The sequence below is a fragment of the Lontra canadensis genome, unplaced genomic scaffold (assembly GCF_010015895.1).
Source record: "Lontra canadensis isolate GAN:19392208 unplaced genomic scaffold, GSC_riverotter_1.0 scaffold142, whole genome shotgun sequence".
Classification (NCBI taxonomy): Eukaryota; Metazoa; Chordata; class Mammalia; order Carnivora; family Mustelidae; genus Lontra; species Lontra canadensis.
Window position 1 is genome coordinate 1574797 of NW_022631136.1, and position 21079 is coordinate 1595875.

General features: G+C 40.4%; 1 protein-coding gene across 5 annotated transcripts in view; it reads right to left on the reverse strand.

Moving 5' to 3' along the window:
• POGZ (pogo transposable element derived with ZNF domain) overlaps window positions 1-20699 on the reverse strand; it is a 46715-nt gene extending 26016 nt beyond the window's left edge. For 2 of the 5 annotated variants that reach the window (XM_032843602.1, XM_032843601.1), the window contains exons 1-3: window positions 20403-20698; window positions 4502-4626; window positions 3353-3511 (exon numbers count right to left, since the gene is read on the reverse strand). In XM_032843602.1, the coding sequence (XP_032699493.1) occupies window positions 3353-3511; window positions 4502-4625 (283 nt within the window). In that variant the 5' untranslated portion in view covers window position 4626; window positions 20403-20698. Of the gene's footprint in view, window positions 1-3352; window positions 3512-4501; window positions 4627-20402 lie in introns of all 5 variants that reach the window. The other 3 variants (XM_032843605.1, XM_032843604.1, XM_032843603.1) reach the window with 2 other exon arrangements.
• Window positions 20700-21079: the final 380 nt, after the last annotated feature.

Below are 21079 nucleotides of genomic sequence, written 5' to 3' on the forward strand. Positions count from 1 at the left end.
GAGGGGGTGGGGCAGTGAGAGACTCCTGAAGCAGTCTCCCTGCTGAGCATGGAGCCTAAGGTATGGCTTGATACCAGGATTGAGATTGTGACCTGAGCCCAAATCAAGAGTCAGCAGCTTAACCTACTGAGCCACCCAGGCACCCCATATTGTCTTTTTATTATTGAATTATAGTGATTCTTTATATAATCTAGATAGCATGTCCATTATCAGATATATTATTTGCAAAATTCTTCTCCCATTCTATGGGTTATAGTGTATTTCTTGATTATGCACTTTGAAGCACAAAAGGTTTTATAAAGACCAATTTATCTTATTTTTTTCTATGGTTACATATGGTTTTGCTAGCCTAAGAAACCACTACCTAGGAGCCTGCTTCTCCCTTTCTCTCTACTTGTGAATTCTCTGTCAAATAAATAAATAAAATCTTAAAAAAAAAAATCAAGACTCAGGGCGCCTGAGTGGCTCAGTCGTTAAGCGTCTGCCTTCAGCTCAGGTCATAATCCTGGGGTCCCGGGATCGAGCCCCACATCGGGCTCCCTGCTCCATGGGAAGTCTGTTTCTCCCTCTCCCTCTGCTTATGTTCCCTCTCTCCTTATGTCTCTGTCAAATAAATAAAAAAAATCTTAAAAAAAAAAAAACACAAAAAACAAGAGTCAAGGAAATGGTTTCCATGTAGAGAGGGCAAGGGAAACAAGAGAAACAGGTAAATTATAAAAGCGAAATCCATACCCTCCCCCAAAACAGTTTTTTACAATATTATTATTGGAGGAGGTGGCTACTGGTAACCAGGAGCCAGATAAGTTTTAAAACTGGTTTAAAAGGAAGCAGCAGGAAAAGACAACTTTTTAACTATCTCAAGTATAAAGTACACTAAGTGAAAGAATACCGAATTGGTTAAAAGTTCTCTCTTGCTATGTTATTAATGTAATAAGTAGATAATACACCAATACAACTAAATAGAAGACATAGGAAAATTGGGTTGAAAGAACATTTTTTAAAAAAAAAGATTTTATTTATTTATTTGACAGAGAGAGAGACACAGTGAGAGAGGGAACACAAGCAGGGGGAGTATGAGAGGGAGAAGCAGGCTTCCTGAGCTGCAGGGAGTCCAATTCGGGACTCGATTCCAGGATCCTAGGATCATGAACTGAGTTGAAGGCAGAAGCTTAACTATTGAGCCACCAGGCGCCCCTGGAACATTTTTTTGTAAAGACTGACTGACTGATTGATTTATCTGAGAGAAAGAGAGAGAGAGAAAGCATGTGTGCAGGGGAGGGGACAGTCTCCAGTAAACTCTGTGCTGAGTGCGGAGCTCAACATGGGGCTCAATCCCACAACCTCGAGATCACAACCTGAGCCAAAACCAAGAGTCCAACACTTAACTGACTGTGCCAACCATGCATCCCAAAAATGGAATTTTTTTTTTTAAGATTTTTATTTATTTATTTGACAGACGGAGATCACAAGTAGGCAAAGAGGAAGGCTGAGAGAGAGGCAGAAGCAAGCTCACTGCCGAGCAGAGAGCCCAATGCAGGGCTTGATCCCAGGACCCTGGGATCATGACCTGAGCTGAAGGCAGAGGCTTTAACCCACTGAGCCACCCAGGTGCCCCTCACTATATGCACTTCTAATGGAAATATAAACTGATATAACATTTCTAGATGGCCAGTTCAGGAAAATTACCAAAATCCTAAAAACTGTGACGACCTTTGATTCAACAATCTGAAATTTATAAATACATTCTCAGAACTAAGGATGTGAGAAAAGATAGACATGCTCACCACAGCTCTTTAAAGCAGCAGTACAGGCCTTCACTACTATTACTGTTAATAACAGTTAACCAAATGACAGGAAATACAGCTGACCCTTGAACAACTCAGGTTTGAACTGCACGGGTCCACTTGTACGTGGATTTTTTTTTCAATACATACAGTACTGTACTGTGTTGGTTCTCTTTTTCATGATTTTTTGAATAACGTTTTCTTTTCCCTAGCTTACTTTATTGTAAGAATACAGTATAATACACATTACATCCAAAATATGTGTTAATTAACTGTTATTAACAGAAGGCTATCTTTAAGTAAGCTTTTGGGGAGTCAAAAGTTATATGCAGATTTTTTTTTTTTTTTTTTTTTTTTAATGAGAGAGAGAGAGCAAGCAAGAGAGCGAGTGATCATGAAAGGGGAGAAGGCCAGAGGGAGAAGAAGACTCTCTGCTGAGCAGGGAGCCCAATGTGGGACTTGGTCCTGGGACTCGAGGATCATGACCTGAGCTGAAGGTAGTTGCTTAACCAACTGAGCCACCCAGGCGCCCAATATAGACAGATTTTCAATTGTGCAGCCAGCTGGCACCAGACCCCAAGGCTGTTCAAGGATCAACTGCAGAGTTATTCATCAACAATGTTACAGACACACATTTGTTAAAATGAGAACATATTCATTACATAAAAAGGGGAAAAGGGAGGCAAAGAGCAGAGTCTGTATGATCCATTTTTGAAAAAAGTAAATCATTACATATAGCATATGAAGTTTATAAAAGTACATACATGTAATAAAAGTTACAACTAGTTATCTCCAGTTCATGAAACTACAGTTAAAATTATTTTCTTTTATTTTTTCACTGTACTTTTTCTTCAATACACGTAATATTCTTTTATTAATAAAGCTATTTTTTAAAAAGTCTTTTGCAGCAACACAAATGATTCTACAAAGTGCTTATTCTACTTATGAATCTTAAGACATAACTTTCCAATAATTCATCTTTAGAGTGTAAAAACAGTCATCAGAAATGAAATAGAAACCAGTACTATACAGCTTCTCTCGTCAATAAATACACTAAAAACACTACTCTTTCACCATTTCCTTCAAGTAGACAACAACCCTATCCAATTTTTCATACCCAGGAACCAGTAACCAAATGAATCTGCCAGAAAAAAATCCAGAACAAAGCTGCCCTGGGAGAATTCTTAACAAACTAGTAGGGCTTTTCTACTTAAAAAATAAATAAATAAATAAATAAAATAATAATAATAATAACAAAAACAAACAAACAAAAAACCCAGATCTCTTTAATAGTTAGGAATTTGGGGTTTACATTTTCTCTTCTAGAAATTATCAGCAGCAAGAATCAGGTGCCTTCAGACTTGAAACACCAGCATCCAATTCAGCACTAACTCAGAAGGAACAGCACCACTCCTGAATCACTTCCGTATCACAGAATCATTACTAAATTCACTCCAACTAGTAGAACCATATCAATACCTAAAACTAAATGGGTACAGCTGTTCCTAAAACCTCTTTAATTCTCTTACCCTCTGGCCCAGGAAGAATTTCCAGATAATCCCACTTACCATTGTTGTTGGCAATTAGTGTGACAAGAGTCTTCTTTGTACTTTCGCTGTTCTGTGCCCCGCTGCTACTAACGGTGGTGGATGTAGAGAGGTGCCCAGCAACAGAAGCATGGGCAGCGATGGGCACTGGAGCCGAGACTGGCTGCTGGCTCACAGAAACTGTGGGGAAGGGGAGGCACAGTCACTTGGAGACAGGGACAGATGACACTGAAGGATACTGTTCTAATCCCTTTTCATCTTGTTGTGGGTCTCTAGAAGTTTACTGCTTTCTTTGCAAATCCAACTGTGCATCTGATTTCTCCTTCTACCCATCCCTTACTCTACCAATTAGACACAAAGCCTTCTTCATCTCATACTGCCTGGTTAATTTAGATCACGAGCTCACTGAAACAGTATTTTAAGGTTTTGCTTATATAGTACAAGCAAACCTCTAGGACTCAAAGGTTTATTATCACCACTATTGGTATTCATAACCATGCATGTACAGTAAGACATCCACAAGATCCCCAACTGTGTCCTGTTTCAGCCTAAACCAATGCCGTCTTCAGGTCTCAAGGCAGGGAAGATAAAAATAAAGAGAACAACAAATACAATTTATAGGGGGAATAGAACTATCACCCACTTTCTAAATTCAGGGCAATCTAGAATTTGACCCTGCCGCATCACCTTTTTCAAAGAGCAGCTAACAAGCCTACATTTGTAAACTTTCCATGAAGGCAGACACAGAAAATTCTGCTCAGCTTACAAAGGAAACCAAGATCAAGTTTAAAAAAAAAAAGAAGAAGAAAAAGAAGAAGAAGAAGAAGAAGAAAATGACTACGGGATCCTGTTTTTGACTGGGTATATAAATGAACACTGACACACACCACTACTTTGCATTCTCGTTCATTCATTATTTGTAAGAGAATTGATAAATATTTGATAAGCATTAGTTAATTCAACTGTCAATGTTTTAAATGAATTAAGTATAGTGTTTCTAGCTTTATGTATGAAGAAACTGAGGCTAGAGCTTACAGACTAGAGCACAGGAAAAAGGCACCAGTGCCACACTGAGGATTCTTAAAGTCCTCTTCTGCCTCACACTTTCTTAACAAAAATGCAATCCAACTGAATCATATTAAATAATTTACGATCATGAGCTTTTGTTACCTGTAGGAGTTTTATCCACCGAATTATAATCTTCAACGACAGAATCCTCAATGACATCACTGATTTTCTGCCATGGCTCCAGCTCCTCCTCCTCACATTCCATAAAGAGGTCGGTGTCCGCCATGCTACAAGAAAAAAAGACAAAATAAGATACTGACCTCAGAATGAGAGAAATAGTTTTATACAAAATATGGAATCAGATTCTTGAATCTATCAGTAACCCACCCCCGTGCTCCCTCTACTCCCCCTAACCTCCCCCCTCTCACATTTAGAAGGATCCAAAATTATAACTTTTATCCTTGAAAAAAAAATTCATTATGAAAAAGACCATAGAAAACTGTTCAATAATTAAGAGTATAAAAGTTTAATTTATAATACCTAGGGTTTGGCTGTGATTAGGGTGAGGCAAATCATGCAAGTACAGCATCTTTAATTTAAATGTATATTCTGGAGGGTGTCTGGGTGGCTCAGTGGGTTAAGCCTCTGCCTTCGGCTCAGGTCATGATCCTAGGGGCTTGGGATCGAGCGTTGCATTGTGCTCTCTGCTCAGAGGGAGCCTGCTTCTCCTCTCTCTCTCTGCCTGCCTCTCTGCCTACTTGTGATCTCGCTATCTGTCAAATAAATAAATAAATATAATCTTTTAAAAAAAATTAAATAAAGAACCTGAGTCTAGTCCCAGTTTATAAACGTAGGCTTGTTAGTTGTTCTTTCAAAACGATGATGTTGCAGGGTCAAATTCTGGATTGCTCTGAATTCAGAAAGTGGGTAACAGTCCCCCCCCCAAATTGTATCCTTGTAATTCACCATGATTTTGGAGTTAGCCTTTACTTTGAAAACACTTGCCTAAGTTACATGCTTCTTATAAACATAAAGCTTACACCTTTGCAATGCAGACAAAGAGATATTGCCTGCTATTCTGCACGCCCCCCCAAAACTAGTTGACTAAAGGTCAATCTGCCTTGGAATTGTGGAAGCATTATGCTCAATGTTCAAACAAAGCCTTTAATACAAAGGTTCTCACAGTGCCCTTAGTATTTCAGAAACTTTTTTTTACCAAACCCCTAAGCCAAAACGAAACTACCAACCTAAAACTAAATAAATAGTCTAAGTAGCTGGATCCAATTTGATGGATTTGTTTTGAAGATGCCCAAGAGATGGTGTTATTCCCTTGAAATGTCCCAGGTGAGTTAGCTGTAGCCAACTGCCCACAGTTTCAATGGGTAAAGTGCCTAACTTGATTCTAACTGGTCTCTAATATTCTAATTATTTGTCTTCCCAGACCAAAATCACAGAGGGGAGAAGATACGTACAAGGAAAAAAAAAAATATATATATATATATAAGGTACCAACTTAAATTTTCTTAGTTTCACATTGAACTTATCTATATAAAAGACGATGCTAGCCAGAAACCGAATTAAAAAGAAGCCAAATCCGTATCACGGGCATTCCTTGAGCAAAGACTGCACAACACAAATTTCTGTATTGTCCAGTCCAGTTTCACTGAAAAAGAAAACATTCTAAACAACTTTGCTTTTTATTTTTATTTTTTAAAGATTTTATTTATTGAGAAAGCAAAGCAAGTGAGCCAGGGAGAGAGCACACGCACACGAAGTGGGGGGGGGTTCAAGGCAGAGAGAGAGGGAGAAGCAGGCTCCCCAATGAGCAGGGAGCCCACCCCCGCCACAGGGCTCAATCCCAGGACCCTGGGATCATGACCTTTGCCGAAGGCAGACACTTAACCAACTGAGCCACCCAGGTGCCCCAACAATTTTCTTTTGTAACTATTTAATTTTATACCAGTTCTCTTTGCTGTTTAACTTTCTCAGGCTCATAGCCAACAGACAAATAATGCATAAATATCAAACAACCAGCAGAAAGCATATAAACTGTGGATAACCTCTATAGATGGTTCTCAAGCACCTTCTTTCAACCCTGACAAGGTGCAAGCAAAGCAAACTCCCCATACATATGCTGAGCAATCAATAAGAAACTTTCCTTCTGAGTAAGCAGAGTTATCTGAATGCAAATTGTGGTTTTCTACATCATGCATATGGATATTTTAATAGCATATCCAAAAGTATGGTCTTTTACCTCAACTATTTACAATATTTTAAGAAACTTGAGTACATGTTTTATTTTGTAATGCAATGAGTTATAGTAAGAATAATCAAAAGTTTCTTCCATGTGATCACAAAATCATACTATGTTAAGTCCTCCCATGAAAAAGATACCCTAAGAAACAGAGCGGGAAGAGTAAATCTGAAAAGAGGGCTAAGTGTCTGTCACCTAAAGTTTCTACCAAGTGAGTGAGAAAAAGAACTCCCCAGATATATGCTCTGCCAAGAAAACCAATAAAAATTAAAAGATTCAAGACAGGTAAAAAATTCAACTCAGAAAAGTTTCCAAGTTCTTTACAATAAACAAGATGGAATTAACCAATAAGGTTCGTCAACCCAGAAAAAAAAAAACAAACACATCTGCTAACTGAGCACGTTTCACAAACTTGTATCTAACACCTCTGAAAGACACTGACACCAAGTTTTTTTTTTCCCAAACAGTCCTCAATTATGGCCTAGACTCTTATCTCTGAGCATGATCATGATCACTCGTTTAGCACCTATAGTTCAGGGTCAAAAAACAACTCTTTTGAAAAGATGGGCCACACCACAATAGAGATACCAACTTAAATACTTCACAAACTTGAACAATGAAAATGCGAATTTAGCACCTTTCTTGTAGTTTTCCAGTTATCAAAAAGAAACTTTCATTAATATGATGAAATGCTGTTATTTCGTATCTCTACCAAGATGCTCATGACAGAAACACCATCATTCTCTGTGGTCTTTCAAATGATGCATGGCATATAGTCACCTTTCAACTATTTTTGACTGAAGAAGGCAGGAATTACTAAATACGCAGTACTACAATATATGGATCTTCCCAAACTATCACTCTACTCACATTTAACACCTCTTTCCACACCAAACCTTCAACTTAATTTCTCACAAGGAAAACAAAACAAAACAAAAACCTGGATTTCCCCACCCCTCTTCTCTATTATTTTGCTGTTAAGTGTATTCAGACTTCGTACTTCTCACATCAACAAAGAAGCTGAAATTCAATTCTTACTCAATTTAGGGGTATTTTCATTTCTTCTGAATAACTGCCAGGTAAAAAAATGGATTTCAGAAAATAAAGGTATTTATTTTTTTTCAGAATTTTATTTATTTATTTATTCAGAAAATAAAGGTATTACCTGCACACAGGTAATGCAGGGCCACATCAAGAAGAAAACTTGGGATGGGCAGCAAATTTGAGAATCATACTATAACCAAGTGAAAGTGGCAAACTTTCATCACATTCCAATTATGAGTCTCTGAATCAAGAATGCTGTGATTCTTTTCTGCTATTTTAAAAATGAGATATAGGAGTGCGTAGGTGGCTCAGTCTGTTAAGAAGCTGCCTTAAGCTCAGGTCATGATCCTGGGGTCCTGGGGACCTAACCCTAACCCTTGCTCAGCAGGGAGTCTGCTTTTCCTTTTCTCCCTCTGCATATGCCTGAGCGCACTAGCTCGCTCGCTCTCTCAAATAAATAAAATCTTTATTTAAAAAAAATGATAAAAATTCTAATTAAATACAAAAGTAGATATGTATCCATCACCCAGCTTCAAAATTTATCAACCCAAAGTTGTCCTTGTTTTATCTATGCCCTCCCTCCTTCATATTTCTTTGAAGCTAATCCCTATCATATTCATATATACTTTGGTATGCAGCGCTAAAAGATGAAGACTTAAATTAAAAGATCATATAACAAAAATGTATCATTAAATGCCTAAAAACTGACAGTTCCTTAATATCAACTTTCAGGGGCGCCTGGGTGGCTCAGTGGGTTAAAGCCTCTGCCTTCTGCTCAGGTCATGATCCCAGGGTCCTGGGATTGAGCCCCGCATCTGACTCTCTGCTCCGCGGGGAGCCTGCTTCCTCCTCTCTCTCTGCCTGCCTGCCTACTTGTAATCTCTGTCAAATAAATAAATAAACAAAATCTTTATTAAAAAAAAAAAAACATCAACTTTCAATTCAAATTCTCTCAAATACCATACTTCTTAAAGTTTGTTCGAATTAGGATCCAAAAAAGGTCCATATATATCATGATTATTTGGGAAGGTTCCTGTATCTTTTAATTTCTAGGTCATCCTTCATCTTTTTTTCCCCCTCCCTTGCAATTTACTTGTTGAAGAACCAGTTTACCTCTTATAATTTCTATAATCAGGATATTGCTGATCCCATACCCATAGCATTTACATGCCTCTGTGTCCTGAATATCTTGAAATTGACAGTTGGACCTAGTGGCAGGATTAGATACAGGCTGAACATTTTTACCCTAAGACTACTCATAAGGATGAGGTTTTCCTCCATCAGTAGGCATGCTCAATGCTGGATCTAATCATTCTATATCATTCCTTCTTCATTTATTAATTGGGACAAAAAACAGGGGCGCCTAGGTAGCTCAGTTGGTTAAGTGTCCGACTCTTGATTTCAGCTCTGGTCATGATCACAGGGTTATGAGATATAGCCCCATGTTGACTCTGCACTCAGGGGGGAGTCTGCTTGAAAGTCTCTTTCAATTTCCCTCTGTCACCCTCTACCCCACACTATCTCTCTAAAAATAAAATAAATAAATCTTAAACCCAAACAAAACAAAACAAAAGACAAAAAGCAGGGGTACCTGGCTGGCTCAGTCATTGGAGTATGCCCCATGATGGATGCAGAAATTATTTTAAAAAAATAATTAAAAAACAAAAAGGTAAAATATATCTATTTGGTTACCCAGTGGTGGGTATTCCTTCTATCCTGCTTGCTTCTTTCCCTTTACCAGTTTTCAAGATAATTCAATAGCATTTCACCAAAGTGACCAATAAACTTGTTGTTAAACTATCATTATATCGTAATTTATTTTTTTTAGGATTTTATTTATTTATTTGACAGAGAGAAAGATAGCAAGAGAGGGAACACAAGCAGGGGAGTGGGAGAGGGAAAAGCACGGTTCCCCGCTGAGCAGGGAGCCCGATGCTCAGCTTGAGCCCAGGACTCTGGGATCATGACAGGAGCCGAAGGCAGACGCTTAATGATCAAGCCACCCAGGCACCCTCATATTATATCATATCTTATCACTTTAAGAAAGGGAGTGCCAGGGACAGAGAGAGAGGGGGAGAGAGAATTTTAAGGTTTCAATCTCACAACCCTGAGATCACGACCTGAGCCAAAATCAAGAGTCCAATACTTGGGGTGCCTGGGTGGCTCAGTGGGTTAAGTCTCTGCCTTTGGCTCAGGTCATGATCTTAGGGTCCTGGGATTGAGCCCCATATTGGGCTCTCTGTACAGTGGGGAGTCTGCTTCCTCTGCCTGCCTCTCTGCCTACTTGTGATCTCTGTGTCAAATGAATAAATAAAATCTTAAAAAAAAAACAAAAACGAGTCCAACACTTAACCAACTGAGCCACGCAGGCGCCCTTATATTTTAAACATAATTTATGTGTTTGATCTAATGCAGTATTTTACTGACACTCAAAAACGTCCTATTTTGGCCATTGGAACTTCTTCAGTTGGCTCCTAAGTCCTTCTGACACAACACTCAGTAGTGTCTGATAAAATCCTTGCTGTGATAGACAACATTTTTAATAAAAAAAATCTTTAATAAAAACAATTATTTTTTAAAAATTTAAGGACAAAGGTTAACAAAGATGATGCATTTAGTTTAATCAAGCTCTTTAGCAAGTCACTATGTTTTGAAAGACAGTCTTTTCTTGAAGACCAAGCTAAAGAAATCAAACAAATATCAATCTCAACTATTCCTAACAAAAACTATCTATAGCATATAAGCATATATAGCTAATAAAGTTCCTTTCCAAGGAAACTGGGTTGGAAGGGTGTTAGATAAAGCAAAAAGCCTACATCTTTGATTTCTAAATGAAGAGCTCATTTCTCCCTTCAATAAAATTTCCAGTAGACTTAAAAAAAATTCCATCATATCCCACTGTTCTCCAACACATACCAGGCACAGACCAAGCTGTGTAGCCTATCTGCAGAAGAAATTTGGGTTCAAGAGCTGTGTATGGATTACATAAAGGGAAAGCATATCATAGAGGATATTACTAAGAAATCTTCACCCGTGCCAGTGGATTTTATCTAACTCAATTATACTCAAAAATGGGAATTTGCCCCTGAGAAGATATTTGGCAATGTCTGGAGAAATTCTTGGTAGTCATAACTATGGGTGGGATTGGGGAGTGGTGCTACTGGCATGGCCAGGGGTGCTATTAAACATCCTATGATATATACATCATCCAGGGACTTATCTGCTCTAAAACGTCAATAGTGCCAAGACTGAGAAACCTCGATCAAACGGAATCCATGCTCTGAAGGGGAAAATTTTCATTCCACATACTATGCATCAAAAACTACCATTTCTTTTTATTTATTTACTTATTTATTTAAGAAAGAGCAAGCACAGGGGGAGGAGCAGAGGGTGAGGAAGAAGCAGGCTCCCCTCTGAGCACGGAGCCCCACGTGGGGCTTGATCCCAGGACTCTGACATCAGGACTTGAGCCAAAGGCACACACTTAATGGACTGAGCCCCCCAGGCGCCCTTATCATTTCTTTTAACAATATCTATCTTTGCAAAAACAGAAAATGAACAAGTTTCCAATGAACCATTCAGATGGTTGTATCTCACAAAATAAAAACATTTAATTTTTATAAAGCTCCTATGCATTTGGTTTGTTTCACCTTATAATCATCTACCTGCGAAACTTGATTTTCTTTGTTTTTACCTGACAACTTCTGTGCCATTCTTTTTTTTGCCCAAGTACCTAATTTCTCCTCATAAAACAGGAGCATCATGATGTTGATCTTTTAAGATTATGGTTATTATCAGTATTGCTTTTAACTGTTGGTACGTTAGTACTGACTAGTGAATAATTTTTGTGAAAATAATTTCCCAAAGTCTTTTAATTTAATCTCCATTTCTTAAATTTCTGGGTTTTTACTTTAAAAGTTTATTTATTTATTTGGGGGTGGGGGAGAGAATATCTCAAGCAGACTCCTCGCTTAGCATGGAGCCCCATGCAGGACTGGATCCCAGGACCCTGAGACTCATTACCTGAGCCAAAACCAGGAGTCGGACGCTCAACTGACTGAGACACACAGGCACCCTAAACTTTCTGGTTGACCCCTTTACAGGAATTCCTCTATAGGCTGCGTCTGCTAAATATATCAACCCTTCTTGCCTGTCCAACTTCCAAATCATTTTCTCAGAGGGCAGTGAACAAAATGACATGAAGCAAATCTATTTGTGTTTTCTCAAAGTCTTATTGTTATGTTTGAACTTTAAGTTACAGAAGTAGCTCTATATCTCGAAAACCAAAGGTTTTGACAGTATTTAAATTTAAACAGAAAAAGTCAGCCAATAATCCAAACTCTGCCTGTCACCAACCATGTATGGCTTGTTCTTCTGTAAACAACAAACAAGCCACCAACAATAATGTTTAACCTTAATTAAATGAAGCATTTAAATTTAACTTGCATTTTGTAGGAAACAAAACAAAAGAGGAATAAAAAGCACCATAAGGAAATAAAGAGGTAAATCCAGAAGGTGGGACACGCTATAAAGAAATAATCAGACAAATGCAGAATATAGAGCATTCTATAAAACTAGTAACATGTTCTCTTTAAAAATGTGACACACACGGGGCACCTGGGTGGCTCAGTGGGTTAAAGCCTCTGCCTTCAGCTCAGGTCATGATCCCAGGGTCCTGGGATCGAGCCCCGCATCGGGCTCTCTGCTCAGCATGGAGCCTGCTTCCTCCTCTCTCTCTGCCTGCTTGTGATCTCTGTCTGTCAAATAAATAAAATATTTAAAAAAAAAAAAAAGTGACACACACACCAAACTGAATAAAAAAAACAAAACAAAACTAAAGAGCCATAACAAATGCAACATGTGAACCTTTATTGGATTTTGGTTCATATAAAAACTATAAATGACATTCTGGGAACAAATGGAACATTTGAATATACAGATTAGATACTAGATGATACTTGGGAATTACTTTTTATTATTTTAATTTTTAAATTTTTTCTTTCTTAAATCTCAAGTCCACTATAGTTAACATACCCTGTTAGTTTCAAGTGTTCAACATAAGTGATTCAACAATCCTACTTATTACCCAGTGCTCATCAAGATAAGGGTACTCTTGGGGCGCCTGGGTGGCTCAGTGGGTTAAGCCGCTGCCTTCGGCTCAGGTCATGATCTCGGAGTCCTGGGATCGAGCCCCGCATCGGGCTCTCTGCTCAGCGGGGAGCCTGCTTCCTCCTCTCTCTCTGCCTGCCTCTCTGCCTGCTTGTGATCTATCAAATAAATAAATAAAATCTTAAAAAAAAAAAAAAAAGATAAGGGTACTCTTAATCCCTTTATTTCACCTATTTTCCCCCACCACCTAGGAATAACTTTTAAATTTCCTTAGAACAGTTACATCAGAGTTATGCAGGAGGATATATTTATTCTTAGCAAATGCATGAAATATTTACTGGAAGTGTCATGACTCACTTTCAAGTGTTTCAGCAAACATGCACATTTTGGTACTTTCTTTACAGACATTAGTACGTTTAAAAAAAAAGTCATGTCTGGGTAATGGGTTCACTGCCCGTACTTGTACTGTATTCTTTCACTTTTACATGCATAAGGTTTTGTTTTGCTGTTGTTGGTTTTTTTGTTTGTTTGTTTTTACAGATTTTACTTATTTATTTCAGAAAGAGAGTACAAGCGGGGTGGGGAGGGGGGCAGAGAGGGAAAGGGAGAAGCAGGCTCTCCGCTGAGCAGGGAGTCCAATGCAGGACTCAATTCCAGGACCCTGGGATTATGACCTGAGCTAAAAGTAGATGCTTAACCAACTGTGCCACGCTCGTGCCCCCTATGGATGAAATTTTCTTAATAAAAAGTTGGGAGAGCAGATGAGTAAGATCTGAGGATCTAATGCAAAACATGGTGACTATAACTAATAACACAGTATCATATAATTGAAATTTGCTGAAAGTAGAACTTAAATTTCTCACACAAAAAATAAATGTGAGATAATGAATGTGTTCATTAACTAGATGGAGAGAATCTTCTCACAATGTACATGAAATCACCATAATGTACACTTTAAATCTCTAACATTTTATTTATCAATTATACCTCAATAAAGCTGAAATTTTAAAAAAGAAAAAATCTGGGGGGTAAAAACTACCTATTCATATTTTGGTTGTGATATTTTTGTGCTACCCTATTCTGCCACTATCTTTTTGCCATTTACTAAAACTGGTAGCCTTATTGACTCAATTTTCTGTTAACATGTTCTTATTTCTAGGAGCAATTTTCATACAGATTGTATATACACACTTCTTAAAATGTCTATGATAATTAAGTAATGTTAGAAAAAAGACATGAATCTAAGGTGGATTATGCAGGCTACCAAGGAGGTACTCTGAGATGAACTTTGCCATCTTCCATTAATCCAACCCATTATCTGACATCTTGGTAACCTATCTAATTTCTGTATTTTATAACAGTAATTACATTGACAACATAATTTTTGTGTACTCAGTAGGCTTTACTCAACACTGAGGCTCACACAGGACTATCAGCAATTCACATAGCCTTTTAAATCTCTGGCATTCATCTTTCCATCCACAATATGGGTATACCAGATACATCTTTCTAGAGAGAAAATTAATTAATTATATCTTAAGTGCTGGCAAATATGGTAGTCTATACTCAAGCCCTAATTAGTAAAAGTCTACACATAATCGAAAAACAAGATACAAAGAATCTTTACAGGGGCGCCTGGGTGGCTCAGTGGGTTAAGCCTCTGCCTTAGGCTCAGGTCATGATCCCAGGGTCCTGGGATTGAGCCCCAATAGGGCTCCCTGCTCAGCAGGGAGCCTGCTTCCTCCTCTCTCTCTCTGCCTGCCTCTCTGCCTACTGTGATCTCTCTCTGTCAAATAAATAAATAAAATCTTTAAAAAAAAAAAAAAGAATCTTTACAAACAACCTGTTATTTAAAAACAACAAAAAGAATCCAGCAGATACACCTGTCAGTCTACTTTTGAGGTACTTAATGGGCAGCAAATGTTTATCTACCCTCATCTCAAATAATATTAGGAAAACATGTTTTCTACCAAACTCTCCAGACAGATTTGGCTCTTGAAGCTTTCAACTCCTTTCATTTGTCTGGTTCTTTCATAGATGTAAATACCAGGAATGAAGAATTCAGAATTTAACATTTTCAATTCACTACTGGTACATACCCGCCCCTAAACCAAGATAAAAAGAACATCTGGAACAGGAAAAATGTTTTAAAAAACAAACAAAACATTTAAGAATACACTGTCTTTCTCTTTTTTTAAGATTTTATTTATTTGACAGAGATCACAAGTAGGCACAGAGGCAGGCAGAAAGGGGGCGGGGGGAGCAGGCTCCCTGCTGAGCAGAGAGCCTGATGCAGTGCTCCATCCCAGGACCCTGGGATCATGACCTGAGCTGAAGGCAGAGGCTTTAACCCACTGGGCCACCCAGGCACCCCGAATACACTTTCTCTTATACCAAGTGAGAAAAAAAACAATCCTCAAAAACACTGGCATTTGTTTTCAAGTTAACTCAGTTTTTGGCTTTGAAAAAGATTAATTTTAGAAAACCTATAGGACTGACTACTTAATACTTAACGTGGCTATAAAACTAATTATTATATCTGTAAGAAGCTTTTATTTATCCAGTCTTTTGCATGACCTATTTTGTCTCTTACAGAATCTAACAGTTGCAGAATCTCACATATAATATTCACAACATATTAATAATCTAATACTCCCAAACAAAGAATATTCTCAATTTAGCAGACAGCAAATCTATCAAGAAGCACCTGGATATAAGTTATGTGCTCTTTAGTAAAACAATTAAAGCAGTAAGTTCCCTATTTTTAAAGGGCTAAATATTCAAAAGTCCCATTCCCAAGAAAAGCTCTTCTTCACTGACAATTTTTATGATATCTAAATCTCATTTCTACTCCCTCAATTTCATTTAACTTTGTTAAATACCAGTAATACGTTAGTAACACTTACCTTTTCTCCCCCCCCAATTACATGTAAAAATGTTTTTGTGGATATGGCTTTAATATCACAAACCAGAAATGCCAAAGAATCTATAAAATTTTCAACAGATTTGACAAAGGCACCAACCAGCTCTAGGTTTGTAATTTAAATCAGTAATCTCCACCCTCAACAAAAAAACACAAATGTAAAACAAAGATGGAAACATTACCTGGAATGTATTTTATTTTACGGTGATATCCCCAGACATTATTATGTAATTTACACTCATCATCCCAGTGAATTCTTACAATTGTAGAACTAAGTACTTCATTTTACAGATGAGATTTAAAAGGAGGTTTAGAGAGATTAAGTAACTTGCCCAAGGTTATGGTTAGTAGATAACTATAATGCAGGCCAGGATTCAAATCAACCTTTTCCTCTAGAATTCTTCCCCAAGCCACTGCTTCTTCTTTTATTAACTCCAACGAACGTTTGTAAATTCTCCAGTTCCTAAACGGAGGCAGATCTGGATGATCTCAAAAGCAGAAGCATAAGACACACCGGGTCATTCTCAAATTTTTTTTGGTCTTGAGACCCCTTTACAGTCTTAAAATTATTGAGGACCGTAAAGGAGTTTTTATTTATGTGGATTACACCTTTTGATATTTACCACGAGGCATTACAACAAAATAATTAAGTACTTAATAATGCAATTAACAACAAACCATCAGTTAACATAAGTAACATTTTCAATTAAAAGCTATTTTCCCCCAAATAATTAGAGAGTAACATTGTTTTACATTTTCCCAATCTTTAGGGTCTAACTTAATAGAAGACAGTGTGGTTCTCATAGCTGCTTAATGCATTCTGTCTGTTGCTCTATACTGCTTTGGTTAAGTATATGGACTATGTGGCCTCACAGCAGGAAAAGAGAAATGTATAAAAACCTTTTCAGGTAGTTGCCTATATTGACACAATACTAGAACTCAACAAATGGTAGTTTCTTTAAAAACAGTTGCATCTCGGGGCGCCTGGGTGGCTCAGTTGGTTAAGCGACTGCCTTCGGCTCAGGTCATGATCCTGGAATCCCGGGATCGAGTCCCACATCGGTCTGCCTGCTAGGCAGGGAGTCTGCTTCTCCCTCTGACCCTTCCCCTTCTCATGCTCTCTCTCTCTCTCTAATAAATAAAATCTTAAAAAAAAAAAATAGTTGCATCTTGGAATCTAAATCCCTATCATTCAACTTTTCCTACTTTGTCACATATTAAAATCCACTGGTGCAGGAATGCCTGGGTGGCTCAGTCAGTTAAGCGTCTGCCTTCAGGTTAGACCTGATCCCAGAGTCTTGGGATGGAGTTCTGCAAGGAGCCTGCTTGGGCTAGGGCTCTCCCCACTCTCTGACAAATAAATAAAATCTTAAAAAAATAATAATAATAATAAAGTAAAGTAAAATAAAATACACTGGTATACCTTGCATCCTGAAAGGATCATTGACTCATGATGATTTTGAAACATCAGATATTGATCACTTAGGAAATAAAGATTTACTGACATGCTCATCCTTCAAACGCTGACATACTTCACTATAAATATTATATAAAAAGATTTAAAAATCACAGTCATTAACACTGATGTTTTAAGAAGAGGCTTAAAAGGACTGGGAAAGCCGTCGAACCTGAGATGTCCACTTTTAACAAATTCTAATTTTCACTCTCAAATTTTTATCTTTAACAAATACTGTCATTTACTTTCCTCAAAACGACAGGCTCACCTCACTATCGAGAAAGTATGTGCCAAACATTAAAGTGAGAAAAACTGTAGTTTGTCATTCATTTTTCTAAGTAAAAATGCTGTTCCATGAAATAAGCAGCTCATAACTCAATCTCACAAGTGAGAAGGATCATACCTTCTTACGCAGCGTAAGTGCTTTATGCATCCTTCCCATTCAGATTCTTAAAAATTAAAAAAAAAAAAAACCTACTGAAGAGTTGAGCTTTAGTAAAAATCATTTTTACTGGGCGCCTGGGTGGCTCAGTGGGTTAAGCCGCTGCCTTCGGCTCAGGTCATGATCTCAGGGTCCTGGGATCGAGTCCCGCATCGGGCTCTCTGCTCAGCAGGGGGCCTGCTTCCTTTTCTCTCTCTCTCTCTCTGCCTGCCTCTCTGTCTACTTGTGATCTCTGTCAAATAAATAAATAAAATCTTTAAAAAAAAATCATTTTTACTGCTTCATCAAGGGCATTCTCACATGGTGTGCTAAGGCGCCACCAGTACTTTTACCCAGCTTTGCTTTTGGACCATCAGTGCAAATGTCACTGGAAAAAAGATAAATAGCATCTTAGCATTTTCTATTTTGAAAATAGTTATGACCTCTCAGCTCCCCTGAAAGAGTATGAAGAATCCCCAGAGATCAGCGGGTCACACTTTAAGAACTGCTTTCCCAGGGGGCCTGGATGGCTCAGTTGGTTAAGCACCTGCCTTCAGCTCAGGTTATGATCTCAGGGCTCTGCAACCCAGACCAACACCCAGCTCCCTGTACAGGGCAGAATCTTGCTTCTCTCTCCCCCTCTGCCCCTCCACCCCCTAATTGTGCTCTCTTATTTGTTTTCTCAAATAAATCTAAAACAAACAAACAAAACAAAAAACCCCCCCTGCTTTCCTAGATTATACCACCAAAATCTAGGTGGGGTTGGAAACAAAATCCTGTTCATCCCAAGAATCCCCACTCTTTTCTTTTAGTTTGAGATACACCACCATCATGATTGTTATAACAGTACTTTAAGGGGAAGGAAATCAAGGACGTAAATTGCCTTTTAATTGTCTTAATATTATATATTGAGCACCTTTTTTTTTTTTTTTTTAAGATTTTATTTATTTGGGACGCCTGGGTGGCTCAGTTGGTTAGACGACTGCCTTCGGCTCAGGTCATGATCCCAGAGTCCCGGGATCGAGTCCCGCATCGGGCTCCCAGCTCCATGGGGAGTCTGCTTCTCCCTCTGACCTTCTCCTCGTTCATGCTCTCTCTCACTGCCTCTCTCTCAAATTAATAAATAAAATCTTAAAAAAAAAAAAAGATTTTATTTATTTATTTGACAGAGATCACAAGTAGGCAGAGAAGCAGGCAGAGAGAGATAGGAGGAAGCGGACTCTCTGCTGAGCACAGAGCCCGATGCGGGGCTCGATCCCAGGACTCTGGGATCACGACCGGAGCCGAAGGCAGAGGCTTTAACCCACTGAGCCACCCAGGCGCCCCTTTATTGAGCACTTTTACACTAAACCAATAATTCTCAATGAGGTGGTTACCTCAGCCAAAGGGCTGCAAGTTAAAAATGTAGAAAAGATGGCACTCCCTATCCCACCCAAAGAGACTTGGGGATGAGGCCCCCAAGCAGCTCTTTCAGCAATCTCCAAGGAACTTTTTAAGCATCCCAAAGTTAAAGATTGTGCGAACTAGTTCGAATTCAGAGTCCAACTCCCAGTCCCAAGAGCAGCTCAGGGTCTGGAAATTCAACGTCGTTCATCAGGAAGCAGCCCTCTCCGCCCCTGCCATTTCCCCTCCCTCTAGAAGGGAAAATCCTTTGGAAGTAAAACCATTTCTCTGGGGTTTTGAGCTGCGGTGGGAGGTGTCTAAAAGAGTGTAGCAGACTAGTCTACAATCTGCAACAAGAAGGCAGTTATTCTGAGATGGTAGAACTCCTTCCCAATTTCCATTTCGAAAACGAGACTGGGTTAATTGACTTCCAAGACTCTTCTCAGCTCTACCTTTTTCTGAGCTGAGAACGTCCAAGAAAAGTGAGCAGAGATACGTCCAGTTATGTCCTGTTAATAACTCCGCGTCTGATGGGAGAGGAAATCAGGGCAACTCGCAGAAAGGAAGGAAAGCAGGTGGATCAACGACACCACTCCTTTCCAGTAAGTGCTGAGAATCTAGAAAAAATAGTCCCTGGGATAAACATGGCGCCCACCGCGGCAGGATATAATCATCAGAAAATAAAAGATTTTCCGCCTCATCCCATCTTATAAATCACGGCGCCAACCCAAAAAAATTTTAGAGCAAGGGAGGAGACTTTGTAAACTAACCGCAGTGCACTAAGGCTCAGGATGTACTACTGGACCGAGCTGAGATTACATAACACAAGGGAGCGGCACAGCGATCACTCATTTTTCTCCTCGCGCTCAAAAAGGCCGCCCCACTCCTTCGCCGGCGGGGGCGCGGCGGGGCAACCGAGCACTACCCCCCCACCCCGGGACGTCACCTCGCCGCGGCCTCGCCCCCTCGCCTGCCCCTCCCGTCGCGCCCAGCCGTCTCACAGCCGCCCGCGCCCCCGCCCCCGCCCCCTTCCTCGCGGGCCGGCGCCCGCGCCCGCGCCCGCCCACTCCTTCGAGACGCCTCGCGCCGGGCGTGCGTGTGGACGTCGGGTGTGTGCCGGGCCGTGGGGCGCGAATGCGCGCGCGCGCGCGCGCCGCGGCGGACGCCGGGGGGCGGGGGCGGCCGGCAGGCAAGTAGGGGCCGCCCGGCCCGACCCGCCGCGCGGCTCCCGCGGCTCCCGCACTCACACTCGCGCTCGCGCGCCGCGCCCCACGCCCGCCGCCACCGCGAGCCGCACCGCCACTTGCGGGGGGCGGGGGCGCGCGCCACCGGGCCCCCGCCCCCACCCCTCGCGCACCCGCCCCATCCCCCTCTCATTGTCTCGCCTCGGAGCGCCTCGCCTAGCGAAAAGATAACGGAACCCCCGGGAGAAGGGGGTGGGGAGAGAGAAGGCTCGCCCGCTCGCTCACTCACCTCCCGTGGTCGTCGCCGCCGGTAGTCTGACCCGAGGAAGGCGCCGTCGCCTTAAAGGGACCTTGCACCCGGCGCCGGGAGAAGGGGGTGGGAGCAGGGGAGGGGACGGGGGCTTGGGGGAGACGGCTGAGAGGGAACCGTTGAGAGCTCGTCTCCCCGAGGGTGAAAGAAACCTCCCTCGGGTTCGAGTGATTTCGGGTGGATTTTTTTTCCCGAGGGGGGCGGGGGGGCCCCGAGGGAGGGGGTGGGGGGGCCAAGGAATGCGGCTCCGTGTACGGGAGCTGGCGCGGGGGAGAGAAACGCCGACTCCCCCCACCGACCCTCTCGCCCCGCGGAGGGATACGTCTCGTCACTTCCGCCCTCCCCCTCTCGTGGCCTTTCAATTGGTTGGAGCATGTGGCACGTCATGGGCTCATCCTAACTCCTGCCTGGGCTTCTTTTCTAGTCAAGTTTGTCTGGGCCTGCAAATAAATAAATAAATAAAAACATTTTTTTTTTTTTTAAATGAAATAAAGAATAATTAGCTTCAGAAGCAACATACAAATTTTGGTGAGAAAAATGGCATTTCCAAAGAAAAGATTGCCCAAATCACTTGCCTGGACTTTCCAAGTAAATTTTTGGAATCTCCTCACTTTACACCCAAGGCTTGAACCTAACCAAGAGGGGAACCTCATACC